Source organism: Tyto alba, unplaced genomic scaffold (genome assembly GCF_018691265.1).
Source record: "Tyto alba isolate M040663 unplaced genomic scaffold, T.alba_DEE_v4.0 Super-Scaffold_22, whole genome shotgun sequence".
Classification (NCBI taxonomy): domain Eukaryota; kingdom Metazoa; phylum Chordata; class Aves; order Strigiformes; family Tytonidae; genus Tyto; species Tyto alba.
The window spans coordinates 23,019,706-23,037,460 of record NW_024881296.1 but is presented as its reverse complement, the minus strand read 5'-3'; the positions used below and the strand labels follow the sequence as shown (position 1 = coordinate 23,037,460).

The 17,755-nt window shown below is 39.6% G+C and overlaps 1 protein-coding gene across 3 annotated transcripts in view; it reads left to right on the top strand.

Annotated features, from left to right (window-relative positions):
- The window catches only part of IPCEF1 (interaction protein for cytohesin exchange factors 1), a 59,521-nt gene that overhangs the window by 14,112 nt on the left and 27,654 nt on the right, over positions 1-17,755 (top strand). For 2 of the 3 annotated variants that reach the window (XM_042795820.1, XM_033011576.2), the window contains exons 2-5: positions 1,521-1,571; positions 6,640-6,676; positions 7,341-7,510; positions 16,804-16,877. In XM_042795820.1, the coding sequence (XP_042651754.1) occupies positions 1,548-1,571; positions 6,640-6,676; positions 7,341-7,510; positions 16,804-16,877 (305 nt within the window). In that variant the 5' untranslated portion in view covers positions 1,521-1,547. Of the gene's footprint in view, positions 1-1,520; positions 1,572-6,639; positions 6,677-6,789; positions 6,866-7,340; positions 7,511-16,803; positions 16,878-17,755 lie in introns of those variants that run through there. The other variant, XM_042795821.1, reaches the window with a different exon arrangement.

Below are 17,755 nucleotides of genomic sequence, written 5' to 3'. Positions count from 1 at the left end.
CTTCTCCTCTTGATCCTGGTATCGTGGCTGAATCAAATCTGTGCAGTTCATATAATTACACCCCAACCTCCCCAAACCCAAAGCATGCATGAAATGAAGAAATGACAGGAAAAAGGCCACATGTCACAATAATTACTATAATTTAGTCTGTTATTCCCTTGTTTTCTGGCTCGGTATTTGAGGCTCAATGTTAATTTGCTTGTATAACTAAAGGTGTTTCCTCTGCTTGTTTATGCTAGCTATGATTTATAAACATCCTTGAAATTATTTGCCATAACATCTCTCCTCATCATGATATTACTTGAATTTCAGCCACTTATAGAAAGTACTTCTTTCTATTTTTGAACAGAAGCAGTTGGGAGCCAGAAAAATATGTATTTGTTTGCTTTTCTATTTTTGGTTTGAAATTGCTGGAAGTCAGTAGGTGGGGTTTTATTTTCTGTTTTAAGATTTTATTTTCAAACTAAAGCAAATATTATGTATGAGGAATGGCACATATCTTAAATTACTGTTTCTAGTAACAGGAAAAATTTGTTGTCAGAAATTCTTCTGAAGTGCGGCTCTATTTCTGGAAATCCTTTATTGCTCACTTCAACGTAGTCTTGTATCCTCTCCCATTTCACTCAATGTTTCTTTCATACACAGATATGTGAGCTATGTAGGAACTTTGCTAGCACTAAAAAGTTGATATGTTTTCCTTCATCTTGTACACTGCACTGATTATTTCATCATCTGTCCATTCTACCAGCCGAAGGAAAATAATGTAGAGAGTTGACTATTGGTTGTGTATACAAAATTAAATCACCCAGACTGTCACCTAAATAGATAACTACTAACTTTATGTATCTATGGAAAATAAAACCTAGTGTCTATTGTTGGGCTGCACAGATTTTACTCTCCAGAATGGCAAATTGCAATTAATTACAGAATGGGTATTCCAGTATGAAATGTCATCCCATTCAAGAAATCCAGAAGATTACCTAGTTAGAATTCCCAGAAAACACTGGGAATTACTCAGTGAAAGCAGAAATCAAAATCTTATTTATTTTTTTCAAAACAAAAACCAAAATGGACAAAAAAACCCAAACAACCTTCAGTTTTACTTATTTGTTCTCTACACTTTTCCTAAAAAAAAAAAAAAAACCCAAACAAACAAAAAAAAACAAACAAAAAAAAACAACCGCAAAACCAAATCCAACCAAACAAAAAGCAACCACCCAACCACATCCATGTGCTTTATTCTGTTTATTTCATATAAAAGCTTGGATAGCTTTGAGTTAGTGTTCTTTATCACTGGTTGACTTTAAATCAGTAAAATCAGTTCACAAAACATAGCATTATCTTTGGAAAAGGTCTTTTTTTTTTTTTTTTTTGAGAGGGTGGATGGAGTGGGGTAAAGTTGGAGGGTAAAGTTGGCAGGTCAAAGCATATTAACACCCATTTTTACTCTACTGCCAAGACTTATGTTATATGAAAATATAACACAGAACTTAAGTAAACAAAACTTTCTTATTTTACAGCTTTCCCACTAAGCTTTGAAACCATTAATGGAAACTGATGGCAATGCTCTCGTAAGTACAATTGAAATTATAACATAATTACTGATCAGCTGCAGAGGTTATGTGTTGGAGTAGTGTCATAATCATCGAAGACTGTGGACAACATCAATATCCAAACAAAATTTTGTTTATAGACCAGTCCAAGTGGTGAGACTGCCAGAGGCTGCCCCAGTTTTGCTCTAAGGATGAAATGAAGTCTATTGTATGGGCCTGATGTCAGGGGTACCCTCACTTCCAAGTCCTATCCCTCAATAGATGAAAAAGCAGTAACTTAGGATACATGAGCTTAACAAAGGATTTTCTTAGCCACACATCTGTCTGACCCTTAAGAAGCTTAAGGAGATTACAGCTCTGTAGATGAACTGTTGATCATAGTTGCCTTTGGTGCCTTCTCAGATGCATGCATCGGGAGTTGAACTGATGAGACATGAAGTCTGGTCTTCAGTATTAGCCCAATTCCCCTGCATTTGCTTGTAGAACACTTTTTTTCCTTTCCCCAGAAGAGGCTCATACATCTATTTCATCCCCCTTTTTTTTTTTTTTTTTTTTTCCTGGGGAGTTTTCAGGCTGCAAGCCCTTCAGTATCTGGGCAGAAGCATCCTCTGGAGTGATCCTTGACTGTTCCTGGCAGCTCCCCAGAGGGATACTGCCCACCCAAATTTAGTTTTCAGACACAATTGCTCAAGGCCACCAATTTGGAAGAGAGGCTGGGAACATGTAGCCCCCATGCTATGTATTTGCAAATCCTTTCTGGCAGGCAAAAACAAGGTAAGGAAAGCCACGAGGGTGTGGGCCCAAGGAAGCTCTAGTAACTTAATGGTTGTGATCAGCTGACCCTGGGCCAGGGTGCCTGGAGCCTTTGATGCACCTCCCTCTGTTTAAGGAGGGTCAAGAAAAGGACCTGGGAGTCTTGGAGGACGTCAAGTTGAACATGAGCCAGCAACACGCCCTTGATGCTGAGAAGGCAAATGGTATCCTTGGCTGCGTTAGACAAACTATTTTCAGCAGGTCAAGGGAGGTGATCCTTCCCCTTTATTCAGTGCTGGTGAGACAACACCTGGAGCACTGTGTCCAGTTTTGGGCTCCCCAGTACAAGAGAGACATGGACATTCTGGAGAGAGTCTAGTGAAAGGCCACAAGGATGATTAAGGGACTGCAGCATCTAATATACGAGGAAAGGCTGAGTGAGCTGAGACTGTTTAACCTGGAGAACAGGCTCAAGGGGGATCTTATTAATGTATGTAAATACCTGAAGGGGGAGTGCAAAGAGGAGGGAGCTGTGCTCTTCTCAGTGGTGCCCAGTAGCAGAACCAGAGGCAGTGGGCACAAACTAAAACACAGGAGGTTCCCTCTGAACATCAGGAAACACTTTTTTACTGTGAGGGTGACTGAGCACTGGCACAGGTTGTCCAGAGAGACTATGGAGTCTCTATTCTTGGAGATAGTCAAAAGCTATCTGGATGTGGTTCTGGACAATTTGCTGTAGGTGTCCCTGCTTGAGTGGGAGGGGTTGGAATAGATGACCTCCAAAAGTCCCTTCCAAGCTCAACCATACTGTAATTCTGTAGAAAAATAAGATCTCTAAACTGACAGAAGTCTCTCACTGAAGTTATCACTTGTCTTGTATGTTTTTGCTCATTGGTGAAGCCTGCCTGACCCAGAAGTTGCTGTGAACAATGTTCAGCTGTACAGCTCCCTTTGCAACTGGCTCATGGGTGTATTGGCCAAGTGGAGGGAGGAGTAATGGATAGCAAACCTGAAGCCTGAATTGTCCTGCAGAGTAACTGTTCAGCACTCAGGTCTCACTAAACTGATGAGTAAACGAAAACCTACCAAAAAAGATTAAAACCTACTCTCTATATTGCCAGCCTTACACAGAAACGATGACCCTCACAAAGTTGCAAATAACCGTAATCTTTTGCATTTATTTCAGAGCTTTCTGAGGATTATTGCTCTCAAATTTTCCCTGGTAACAACAAGAGCTAGAAATAGATCTGATTTTTTGGGGTAGTTTTTGAACCTGTGATAATAAAATAAATTATTTGTCATCAGGAAAATGAGCTTTATAGAGAAACATCCACCACTGTCAGAAGCATAGTAAAATCATGACATTTAGTTCAGTTTCAGATTGTTCCAGTGACTATATCTGGTAGTTACAGTACATTCACATCTGAAACTGCTGTTACACCCCTGGTCGTTACCACTGGTTTTACTGGTAATAACTCTGCCTTCCACGGTTTTCTCCTTGTTCTACACTGGTGTTAATGTCTGTTAGGAGTGAAATTTAAAAGTATCTCTTAATCAATGTTCACTCAAGTTCACTGAAATGAAATATTGTTGACTCTCATAAGCCAGTTTTCGGAGGAGAAAACTTAAATTTACTTCTTGAGGGAAGGTTTGCCACTGGAGACTTGCTAGCAAGTTACATTCTTGTGGAAAACTGTATCCAAATCCTGCTGGTGAGGCATTTTATGGGTTTTGTGGTAGATTCATTTAAATATAGGTTTTCTATTGGTTTAAGATGAAAACAGTTTTACTGGCAACAGTTTGTTTATTTAATAAAATATCTGAATCCAAATACTGGTGTTTTGGAGAAAGAGGTTGCTTTTGTTTGTTTATAAATCAACAAAATTTGGTGAGGCAATTTAGTGAATAACACTGATTTCTTTGCTGCAGTCTGGGATTAGAGGTTTCTCATGTGCAGAACAAAACAGATATTTTTAATAAGATGATACTGGGCTTCTGAACAGCACTAAAAAACACTTAAATTTGCTGAATTCCTGGTTTAAGATGAATTTGTTAAAAATTTAATTCAGCTTTCAAGAATACTGGGAAAACCAGAGATGTATCTTAATTCACAAAATCTCACTCAGCAATGGTTGTATTACAGATTTATCACTGATTTTATCCAGGTAAACTAAATGCAATACTGACCGGAGAAACTGCCCTATTAATTTCTCAGCTCCTCCCACAAAATATGAAGAGATGGGCATTCATCACCCTAGTTAACTTGCAGCAAGATATTATCATTACTGCTGAATAATAAATGAACATTTGTAAATTCTTTTTGCTATCCTGAGCTTTTACTAGGTAATCATTTTTTTCATCAGTCTGTATGCAAAGCGGGCACTTACAGATGATTTACATAATATGGATATTAACCCTTTCTTGACGGATGAGCCATAGACCATGTTGTTTTGCTTTAGATCATCAATAAGGTCAGTGGAAAGATCTACTTCTTCCTCGGTTGTTTAGAGAGCCACATCCTGTCTCAGTATTGCTCTTGTTGTTGTACAACTTTGTTGGTTAAAGATGAAATGACCCCACTGTAGCATCATGGCAGAGATGTGACATTGCCCCAATACATAGTTTTGTGCAAGGAGAGCTGACTCATATTTGTTTTTCTTAATATCACTTTGGGTAGCTCTAAAGGAAAGTAATTAGTGTGACCCATTGATTTACTGAGGCTATATATTATTTCCATGTATCCTAAATAGGGCATTACTTTCTTCTGAATGAAGACATGAAGGGTGGCCCGTATAGGATGGGGGAATAGCAGAGCCTCCAATAGAGCCAATGTGTTTTCTCAATGCTTTTCTTTGTCTGTTGTCATGGAGAGTAGGCTGAGAGAGGCAGGCAGTGGTAGAATTAAAAAAAAAAAAAAAAAAAAAGAGAGAGAGAAAAAAGGGAAAAAGAGTACATGATGATTAAGAAGTCTGGGATTATTCATTCCTGGCAAAGCCTCCCCTAAATGTGTTGTTCAGGTCATCTCAAATAGACACCAGATGAGCACACGACTGCGATATGTGGTTCTGCACTCTCTGATACATGCTGCAAAGATCACTGGTTAGAGAAAGTTCTAGCTTTCGTAAACACTGACAGTAGTTGTCTCTTCCATTACTGTTTCCAGATAGTGTAGCTTTATTCACCTTTAATTCACATGTGAGAAGAGCCATCAAATCCTTCAAGAATACTATGAAATGGGGTTTTGTTTTCCTGAAAAGCTGGTTGGCTGGGCAGAGGGTCTGCATTAGGGATGTTCATAGCGTAGCTCTGCAGCAGATCAGGTAGCTACCAGCTTTGCATAGCAACGTTGTGGCTAGCGTATTAAACAATACATGACCTTATCCAGCATTTGTCAGCTGGAGGCTTCAAAACCTTCCTAAAAATAGAAAAAGGTGAATACTTTTGTTCCCATGCCTGAGATGTAAAGGTTGAGGCAAAGAGAAGTCAAGTGCCTTGTCCACAATCACATGACCATCCATCCTGTCTGGGGAGAATTTACTCCAAAAGTCAGACTATACATTTCTAATGACCTCTTTTTCGGTCTGTGGTCTTCTGTTTCAGTTTCATTTTCTATGTGTTTATGTGGGATGAAATATATAGACTGCAAATGAGTAAATATAATTCAATTGTGTTACTTTTTCAGTGACTAAAACGCTCATATATGGCATGGCAAACTTCTGGCTTATTTATGTTTTATAGTTTAGATAATCTTCTGGGTTTGTGTGATTTTTTTTTTTTTTTTTTAAGAAATATTATAAAACTCTTATATAGAGGGAAATATATCTCTGCATTAAATAAAAAGAGGAGGGGAAAAATCCCATTTTTTTCTTTTTCAGGATTTCTTAGAATGAAGTAAAGGACAATCAGACACCTGGCATGTATTTTTAATCTCCTCACATTTGCAAATCCCCCTCATGGAGTCTAATGAAGCATTAAAATGTTGGAGTCCTAACTTCTATTTTTGAACTTCTGAACAAAGAATACAATTCAGGCAAACATGTAGCAAAGTAGAAGCTGCTCGTGGGTGTGAAACAGGAAGCACTAGTAGATACACACATGTATAATAGAGTTACGTTTGCTTTTGCTCAACCAGATATACATCAATTTTAATTAGCACGTTTTATGCTTCAGCTACTAACGTCCCTTCAGCAGTGAGTGGGTTATGTGTTTCCATCCTGCATATACCACCAGCATCACCACCACGTCCTTCTCTAGCTTCCCCTCCCCTTTCTACACAAATGTTGCAACACAATCTGAAATTTCCTCTTTTCTTTCCTTCCTGCATTTCTTACAGGTTCCCTTGCGTCAGAAGACAAAAAAGAAAAGTCAAGGTAATGAGAGACTGTTTTTTCTTTTCTGGGTTCCTCTTTTGTTATTTTCTTAGTATGTCTTATTCTTGGGAGGGTGAGGATTTTACACTGCTACTCATCTGGTGGAAGGCTGCTTTTTAACTCCACTGATTCTTCCACTGATTCTGAGAAAAATGACAACGGGCTGTTCCTTTGGACTAAATCCTTGTGGTATGTTAATTGAATCAAAGCTGGAAATCAGTGAGGTAGAATCAGCTGCCTGCACATACACACACACACTAGCGGTTTTCACGTACTTGGCATAATAGTTTTCTCTAGCTGACTTAAATAGATGTATTCTTTTCAATGCAGCTATATGAAGGGAAATATATGCATGCTTGTCTGAAAAGGATCAAAGGATATATTTTTAATTTGCAAAAACTCATATATGGTTATCTTAGCATTAGTTAGTGCCTGCATTATCTATACCTTACTATTTTGTTTCTGCACATCAGAATGCCTTTCAAATGAATATGTGTTACTGCCACAGCCATTATAAAACTGAGTGACTTCTATGTATATTTTAAAATATGCTTGGATGACTTGCTGAGATTGTTAAGCACAGTTGATATCTTTAATTGGCAGCAACATCTTTCCTGGTAATGCACTTTTAAACAAGCAGAATACTGTATTTTTAATGGCACAGGGTTCTTCATAATGAGCCGACGGAGAATATCGTGTAAAGAGCTGGGGCAAGCCGATTGCCAAGGATGGCTCTACAAAAAGAAAGAAAAAGGAGCTTTCATTGGCAACAAATGGAAAAAGTTCTGGTGTGTGCTGAAGGAGTCATCGCTGTATTGGTACAGCAGTCAGCTGGTGAGTACAGTGTCCATCCTGCTCTGGGTGACGGACAAACAGCATCTGCTGGGGCTGAGATAAGGGGAATTGGGGTCACAATTTAAATTTAAATGCACCCTGGAGACCTACAAATGACTGGGTTTATTTCTCAGTCCTGACATTTCTTGTAATCTGGGAAGTGTCTATGTGAATGTGAAACATGCAGTAAACTATGTGTTTTCTAGTTCAGTAAGTACTTGTAAAATGTTACCTTGCTCTCTGTCCTGCCCTTTAAAGGGCTGCTCTTAGGCATTGCTGTCATTTGAATCTGGGAAAGGTTTTCCTGGGTTGGGCAGTTTGAAGAACTTGCTATCAAGGCTCCAAACAGGAATGCTTCTTTACTTCTAATTAGTTTAATTTTCAGAAGTGTCCCTCCTGCTTTTCTCTCTGTCTCCTTCCATACTGAGATTAATCTGTTTGCTTTTTTGTTTGAGCTTTTTTTCTTTTTTTTTTTTTTTTTTCTTTCATTTTTTCCCAGTTTGCACTGGTCAAGTTACAGGTATAAGCACTGTCAGTTGGTAGTGTTTTTACTCCTGGTCTTGCTGATGTCTCATCCAGAGCCCTGTAATTAAAGGTTCTCACGTTCTGCTGATTTTTAACTTCCTGCTCCAATGAGTCAATGCTAACAGTCAGATCTGCAGAACACAGTGTTTTGAATTCAAGGTCCAGCTTTCTGTTCAGAGGATGAGCTTTCCTCAGGACAACTGGTATAAATACTGTTTCTCATCCAGTCCAAGTAGCCTACTCCACTTACAGTGTGAGTGGGAAATAGAGACAAAGAACAGCAGGCCCTGAATTCCTGTGATCAGCTGAAGAACGAGGAATTAAAAATTGAAAAAGTGAAGGGGGTGGGGGGGAAGACATAGTGAGAAATCCAGAGTAACCCTTTTAATGAAAGGTTATGGGTGAGTGCCAAGAAGCAGTGAGTCTTAGGGAACAGCTGGTTTTAGGCTGTTTGCTACAGCTCAACTTGTCTGGGCAGAGAGGGTGTCTTGCATGTCCTAGGAAGATTCAGATGTAATTATTCCCTTCACTTTGCTCTCTTGCACTGCTGCCTCTAAGAAAGCTCCTATCATGTTCAAGTGATGGACTGACTGAGCCCAGAATTGGGGTGAGCAGAAGATTAGGGGATGCTAGCAGCAACATAGGTTGAAACTCGACAGCTTCAGTGTGGAATTGTGGATGGGCATCAGGTTTCCTAACAGCAAACAGTCTGCTCTGGAAATCATCATGTCCCAGGACTGGGAAAGGATGAAAGATTAAAGAAACCCTTATTAATTCTTAGAAAATTTTAGAAATTAAATGCAATATGGAGTTTCCTCTTGTTTATTTCTATTGCAATAATCCCCATTAAAAATATTGCTAACTGTTTCGAGGTACAAATAAAATAGTTTAAACCATAAAAAAAAATAATCCTAAACCCCTAAGCAAAATTTTATTCATATAAAGAGTATTTAATATTTGCCTTCATTTTTTTTTTTTTTTAATAGAATAAAAATGCAGACTGGCATTTAAAAATGGTATTAACTATTATTTTTTGGGGGAAAAGTGAAAACAACTCCGCTGGTCTTGGGCTGTTGTTTTTTGTGGTGTTGTGGTAGTCTGATTTAGCTTCCTTTCAAGACCAAGTCAAATACATGCATGAGAGAAAGCGAAAGAAAAGAAATAGGATAAGTAGAAAAAAAAAAAAAAAAAAGCAGCTTTGTTTTCCCAATGCTTGCAATATCTCTGCTTGAAAGACATGGCCTGGCAAATATATTCGTCACTGGCATTAATACCCTAAAAACCTTTATTAGCATTAGCTGCTCTAAATCACTGCTTGCAGTTGAACTTCTGGCCAAGCAGTGTTAAGAAAGGTGAACTGGCTGGCTGACGGGCCTTTTAGACATGGAAAGTATCAGAAAGGAATTCTGAGGAGTAATCAAGCTGGGAGGAAATAAAATGAGACAAGAATAGGCAAAGTTTGCCTTCCAGGAAGATAAGAGTGGTGGGAGAGAGGTACAAAGTCCTCCACTTCCTTTAGTCATTGTGGCCTGGCTAAATTCCACTCTTGGGATCCAGAGAAGCTGTTGTCATGCTGATCCCAGTGCTCCTAGAGAGCATTCATCATTTGGGTGAACTCATCCTTCTAGTCCATGTCACTGACTACCTCAAAATGAACAAGGCTGAGGAACAGGTAGCAGCCTCGTTCCAATTTATTTCATCTGCTCTAAAGAGCTCATATGTCTTCAAAATACTCTTGGTTTATGTCATCCCTGACTTCTCACCTATCACCGTTCTTGTAAACACGCTAGCTGATAACACCTTTGCTTGAAACTTCTGCTGACTTTCACACAGCATTTTACGTTAAAAACCAGAGGTTTATTTAGACAACTTCAAGTGTGGCCTCTGCATAACTGCAGATTCAGGCAATGTTTGCAGAATGGCAGTAACTATGGGGTGTGGGAAAGAGAGGTGTTCTTTGCTAAAATCTGCTTACTTAAATTGATGAGACCAGAGCCATACTCAGAGTTATATCTGAGAGGAATTAGACCTGTTGTGTTTTCACAGATATTTTCACCTCTAGATTGATGAAGCAGAAATAACAGTGACATATTCACTTGCTTGCTTGATATTTCTTTTTACTATCTGGCCTGGCTTTAATTCTGCTTGCACTTCCACTGCCTTCAGTGGAATTAATCTGAGGTCCCAGCGGAACATCCAAGATGCCAATCTTAAGTCCACAGCTGTGTTGAGAGAGAAGTCCTGCTCCTCACATGCCTGAGGCTTCCCATGATGGGCCCTCTCATAGAGGCAGAAGCCCAAGGCAGTGGCGGAGGAGTAGGGCTGAGGCCGAAGGAACTGGGGCATGCTGGCTGCCTGTAGCTCTGCCTGACCAGTTTCGTTCTTGTGAGAAATGAGTGTGTTTTGTTCGCGGCTGTGTGGAAACCGCAGTCAACCAGACACTGGCAACTGTAGCATAGCAACAGGGTGCTGGACCTAACCTTTTTTTCTAATGGAGATGGAGAAAATAGGGAGTGGGAGGAATTTGTACAAGAATGTGTGCTGTCCTGGATTTGGGTAGAAAACCTCAGCTGACATTGTGTTTTCGGTGAAGTCTGTCTTCAGACACCTCTGAAGCTCTGGATGTTTCTGTTGCACTGATTATTTTTCCTTCAAGCCACTCTGGTTCTGTCTTTCACATGAGGCAGACTGGGGGAGGCGATATAGGACACTTGTGGTGATATTTGCAGACAGTAGTTCCTTCAGTTTAACGCAAAATATGTTGTGAAAGCTACCGCTCAAAAGAGAAAAAATAATAAAATGCTGAGAAGGGTCGGAAACATCAGATCAGACACCCCAAGTCCAGCTTCTCCTTCACTGAAAGCAAATCCAAACTAGCTTTCAACCAGCTGGCTGAGGTACTGGGAGTGGTGAAGTTAGGGCCGCGGTGGTCTCAGCAGGCTTGAGTAGACTGCCCTGAAGCCTTTTCCCATGTATGCCTGCTCTTTCTACAAAACATGGATATCACATGAGTCAGGTAAACTTTTGTTTGCAGCATGGACTTGCCCCCTATCTGGGAAGGGGAAGCTGTTTGGACTATGAAGAAACACAGAAGGGTTGGTTTTGCAATGGAAACACAGAAAATGCCAGAAAATGGATCTGAGCAGTCAGGCTTTCTGGGTGCATTCAGGAACACCAGACTCCTTGGACAATTGCTCTTTGTTAGTATTTGGTCTCCTCTTTCAATTACTGCTCTCTGTAGGGAACTGCCTTGAAGACAAGTGTTTAAAGAGGACAGTGTGTGATGCTGCCTGCCCCTTTAGCAGTGTTAGTTCTCATACCGAAACCCTGGAGAGAATCAATACTCCTGTGTAGGAAGAGGGTGGAGGGGGAAGATCATCACTTTTAATCCCGGGCTCCTGGCTCCTTGTGCTTGTTGCGACTGTGTTGGATAGTGTTGGCTGGGAAGGGACAGAGGACTAAACACCTCTGTCTTGTGGGTCTTTAGGATAGCTTGGCTGGTTTTCCAAGTAGAGTTGAAATACAGTTTTGCAGGATGTGTTAAGGATGGTTGTCATGGGGATTCAGCTGAAAAGAAATATAAATATAAAATCAAAGGGTTGCAGGCTGTGATCTACTGTCACTATTTATCTTCCCCCCCCCCACCACCCTGTTCACTGCATTTAAATTGGTCCTCACTCCCAACAGCTTTGCCAGGAGCTATATAATTGCAGTCTTTTAAAACAGAAACCTTTCACCTTTGAATTATAGTAGCTGCTTACGTGAATGACAAAAAGTCACTGATGTCAGCTGATTATGCTGAGGGCTTTGGGGACCTCTAGTCCAATATCTTACACAAATTATTTGCAGTTTTATAGGTTGTCTCACTGGTAGAATTTGCAGAAAGAAAAAAAGACTAAAAAGGCTTGAGGACTGAGCTGCTCCTCCAACACCCACAGGGTCTTTTGAGAGGCAGTGATGAAACACTGGGGTGAAGCCATGAGGAGCATCCTAAATTGCAGATTGAAGCTGTTCCACAATAACTAGATATTTTCACTTTACAGCACTACTTTAAAATAAATCTTTCTGCACCACTGCATTCACTTTAAATACTGAAAAAGATCTATTAAATGATTTACTAAATCTCCTAATGTCACAACATTTAGACAATGTATTGAGGCAAGCTAAAAAGGACATTAGCCTTTTTCCTTGGATTCATGCATTATGTTTCCTAATATGCTTGAATTTTTTTTTGAGTAAAAAGGTTTTTCTATGAAAACATGTTTACTTTCTCTTTGCCCCAAACATTTGCAGAGACTGTTGTTATTAATGAAATTATTTTCCTACAATTGAGCATAGCAAAAAGTGCAGATATATATGTTAGATTAACCTGCATAAAAACCACAAGAGAGAACAGATTATTATTTTAAACATCCTGATTAAATAGGAAACAGGTCAAGATTCTTTTAATCTTTTAGGTCTATTTTACAGCATTGCAATAAAATTTGAAGGAAGTTTGAGTGAAACGTGTGTGTTAAATAATATCATGCTTAACGTCACATTACAGATAACATTCCAGAGAAAAGAAAACACTTAGAACTTCTATACACTTTTATGGTTTTAAAATGTCATTTTTATTCCAAGAATGACCGAAAAGATGACTTCCACATGTCCTGTTCCTAGTGTTTATTTGGAATTCTATTTGCTGACTGTAATAATGCTCATAAGATTTTACTGTTATGATTTGGTTTCCTTTTTTTCCTTTCTTTTTTTTCTAATAATTATGGAACTATGTACCCATCAAACCCCTGTTTTCTGCTACGTAGATGACCCTTCTGAGATGTGTATCAATAGCGCATAAAAAAAAAAAGCAAAACCAAACCACACCATTATCCTTCTTTCTTTCACTCAGACATAAAATGAAACATTAAACTTTTCTTATAAATGAACAAATCTGAAATCATTGATAGAATAAATATAAATCCTGAATGCATCGAACATAATCTTTTACCAACCGGAACATGCTAAATACTGTATAAGAAATCTGGAGATTTCTCCGTTGTAAAACTGGTAAATGTAAATTACTGAAATCAAAGCCTACAGAACTATTTTCATTAGAAAATAAATCAGAGGAGAGTACTCCTCTAATTTAGATACTTAGTGGATATGTCAGTGGTTCAAGTCCACATTCCATCTTTGCATGGGTGGAAGCTCCCCAGGTTAGTGTCCTCACACTGGCTTACAGAGTCCTGATAATTCATTAGTCCAATACAAAATTCAAATGCTCAAATATTTGTATACATTGATGGTAGAGACAGTGACTTATCTAATGGTATTGCATGGACTTAATTTCCTCATGAGTGCTTGTGCAGCACCCTAAGCAATTTATAGGATGTAGTCTAGACCACTGGCTCCTACACCAATAGATAAAACTGGCAGATCTGTGATTGCATTTGTAACGTATAAGGCTAACCCGACCCAGGCCCCAGTCACCCACTCACCCATCTGATGTCTTACCCAGCTCAAGCCATGTTTATTGGTGTGTTGGTGAGAAGGTACCTGGGTATACCCTTTCACACAGGGTCTTCTGGATCTCTTTTTTTAAAACTGGGTTTATTGATTCATACTGCAGAGAAACAACTGGCATTGTACATGTTTCTCATCTAGCAATGTGTGTAATAATGGCCTTGATACCTCATGAACTGCTTTTTTAAGGTTGGTCTCTGGTGTTCTTGGACTGGTCTTGGGAACCAAACAGGAATTTTACTGTTCTTGCTGCACGTGGTCTAGTAAGTGACCACTATTCCTGGTACAAAAATGCAGAATAGTACCTTCTGCATCTTTAGTGCAATGGAGTCCATGAATAGAGCTCCTCCTTTACTCACCCCTACTCATTTGCTTATCCCTATATACTTGGTGTACTATGGATCTGGGATAGAAATACTAGCTTAAGGTCTAATTTATTGAAATACAGTTCTAAAAAAAAAAAAAAGACTTAAAAAATATTGTTACTTTTTTTCTTTAGTTAATTGTTTGGTGTTTTTTTTTTTGTTTGTTTTTGTTTTTTTTTTTTTTAATCTCAATGAGTCTAGTCTCACTAAATCCCAACCTGTGGAATGGAAACAAAAGCTTACCAAGCCAGTTTGTAAACAAGTTTGACAGATGCAAATATAATCAGAGAAAGTTAAAAATCCACAATAGCAAATAATCACTTTTTGGTATAAATGAAGCCACGTTGCAATATTAAAGTTTTTTTCAGCCCAGATGCTGATAAACATTGTTTCTTCTGTAAAGAAAGAAAATAACAAAAAAGCCCCCTTCCACTGAAGCTTTTGTTGTTGTTGTTGTTGTCCTGGAGCAGGCAAAGCCCTTTACTGGTGAAGATGCAAAATATAAACCTCCCATATGAATATTTAATACATGTAAATTGCAGTAACAGTGGTTATGCCATGATGCATTGTATAGCAAAGAACAGCTATGCAGAGGTACAGGGAAACCACCTACTGAAATATCCATTCTGTATCCATATTTCGGTTCTCAGAGATTCATACTTTCAAGCATTAAAGCTCAAAGGCTTGTCTTAATGAACATAGACTATATTTTTACAGTCTTTTCATATTCATAATGTGACTTGAGATGCTGTCAGTCATCTTCATTTATCCTCTGTCTTTGTCATTGTTGTGTATATTTTACCTGCTTTAACTCGGTGTACGTTTTCAGAATTTCAATGTGCCCAGGGATAAGAGCTGGGAGCAGCAAAAAAGTGATTCAGGAATGAACACTTTCTGTATTTTGGAAAGTATAGTTTTTCCTGACATTACATGCTACAGACTTTTGTCTACATTATTGCTCCTCTTAGGAGGAGTCCTGGTCTTATTGTGGCTGATTGGGTGCATGCAGATAGCTGTAGTAAGATGTAAGATGTTTCAGCTGCAGGCAGCAGCAAGAACAGGGATTTAAGGCCTACTGATAACTTCAGTTTTGCTGGAACCACTCTCTGACACAGAGTCCAGCTGACCCAGAACAGAGATGCCAATGCTCAGTAAAACCCGTCCTGTCCAGAAAGGGGTGACTGCATCTGAAGAGTGTACTTTAAAGGTCTACCTGGCTTTTTCTACCTCCTGAACCATGCCTGCAAATTTCTGGGGGAGTGATAGCTGGGTGGCCAGAGCTGTTCAGGACTGGATCAGTGTTTAACAACAAAGCTCATCTGCATGGCACCATCCCCTTGCACCATTTCACCTCCTGGTGTGGGAACAGCCAGTATCACCTCTGCCTTGCTCATATACAGGAGTATGCAGGTGACCCTACAAAATGGTCAGTGTTACAGTTACCCAGGTGTCCTGCTTTGGACTGGAGTAGAGTTAATGTTCCTTTTTGGTACCTACAATAGTGCTGTGTTTTATATTCAGCTTTGGGTTGGGTATGAGAAGAATGCTGATAGCACATTGATGTTTTCAGCTGCTACTGAGATTTCAAGGACTCTCCAACTCCCCATGTCCTGCCCGTGCACAAGGGCACAAGAAGAAGGGAGGGAGCACGGCCAGAGCACCAGACCCAAATTGGCCAATGAAATATTCCATATCATGGAACGTCATGCTCACTATATAGAGGAGGGGTGGTCGGGAAGGGGGGCTCTCTCTCTCTCTCACTTCTGGGATCGCAATTGCCGGATCTTGGTATTTCAGGATCGCTAGCCGGGAATGGGCTGGGTATTGGTCAGCGGGTGGTGAGCAATTGCATTGTGCATTGCCTGTTTATATTTTCTGTTGCTATCACTGTTTTAATTTTATTACCATTATTAAACTGTTTCTATCTCAACCTGTGAGTGTCCCTTTACCCCTCCAATTCCCACTTCCATTCCCAGGTCGGGGGGAGGGTGGGTGATCAGCTGCAGGGTGGTTGGCTGCCAACCAGGCCCAAACCATGACACCAGGGGACAGTCCTCTCTGCCTTGGATCATTTGGGGTCACTTTTCAGTTCCCATTGCTATAGACATATATTTTTTAAATACGCCTATATCATTATATGTGTTGCTATTATGCATCTGTGTAACACACATGCATGCTGTATAATGGAACAAATGCTCCTTTGAGATTGTATGTAACATCCAAATCTGAGCAGATGATATAACCCTTACTTGTTTTTTCTTATGTCATCTGTCTCTTGAGAGGCTTCCGTGTTTAGAGCTGATTCAGTAGTTTCATTTTCTGTGGTCTACACACAAAGCGTGGCTGGCCAATTTGTTCAGAGAAGTTGTGTGATCATTGATGGCTGCAGAGTGACTGGGTTACTTCACCTTCCTGCTGTTTTTAGTCCTGGCTTGATCCAAACCTAAACTTTTCCCCTGACAGTTTCCAACTCTGGAATGTACTTATGACTTAATCCTGAATCTTAGATAAGGGTGCACTGATACAAATGCTCTGAGTTAAGGAGGAGAGGGAATCTATCTCAGCACTGTTGTAGGAGTTGAGCAACCTTTCTCTTTCAGGCACTTTGATATTTGGGAAAGTATAACAAATCCTATGCTCATACTCTGCCACTTGCACAGACAGGAGTGTTTGCTTTCTAGCATCCAGGACTAGCACAAATAGTAGGTGGTATAGGAATATTTTTTGTTCCCAAATATCATCCAAAACATTGGGTGTTAATCTGTCCCCATGGTGATGAGCATATATTTTCACACTATAAAAGGCTGTCAAAAACAAGCACTTGCATGTTAAATGTCGTCAAGCATTGGAGTCTGGTAGTTTACCAACTGGTTGATGTGGTGGGTTTTTTTTTTTCAGGCTGAAAAAGCAGAAGGATTCATCAGACTTCCAGACTTCAGTGTGGACCGAGCAATTGAATGCAAAAAAAAACAGTAAGTTTATTTCTTGCCTCCGGTTTTGCAGGATTTTTACAATGTTGCAAGGAATTCAATCTTGGTAGTGCTTGACAATGAAGCTGTAGGAAGCTCTTCTGTGTTGTATAAATAATAAGATATTAATTGAGCTACTGAAAGAAAATCATACTGCAAAAATATTTTTGAAAATTCTTTGCCAGATGTGGTCTGCTACAAATAAAGAAGTAGATGAAAATGCCAAATGATTTTTTTTTTCCTTTGTTCATTGATTATGAATAAGTTGTAATCTACCTTAGATACCTTCTCTTAGGTGGAGAGGTCAATAGTGGTGCAAGTAATGCTGCACCCCAAGTCAGGACTGGTTTTTAGGCTACTGTGGTGCAGCTGAGCTTGGGCTGTACTTGAAGCCTCTGATTGTGCAGGGAATAAAAACCTTGTTTAGCTGGGTACATATTTCAAATATTTCCTCCAAACTCTATATGCAGCACTGGCTTCCTGCTGCTTCTGAGTATACTCCAAAGGTTTGGAGGGGTGTTGCTGATGTTCAAAGTTATAAGTCTCATCATGGTTTTTATTCTGTCCCTTAAGAGAAAGCCTTCATTTTTCTGTTTGGGTCTCACGCTGACATTAGCTGTATGTGTTCTTGAGACTAACTGTGGGCTTGACTCCTCCTTGAATAGGGAACAGCTATTTTGAATATGGGGAGCTCCATTTTGTTTACTCAGAGGAAAGGGTGAGTCATATAGTACAGGACCACAAGAAAATGTTGCCCTTCACTTGTGCGACTGTTGGCTGTCAGTGACTGGGAAGAAAACACATGCTCATCATTTATTTGGGGTGGGGTAAGTTAGGAGAACTGAAAGGAGTGACGAGGGCTGCTGGGGCCCAGTCAAACA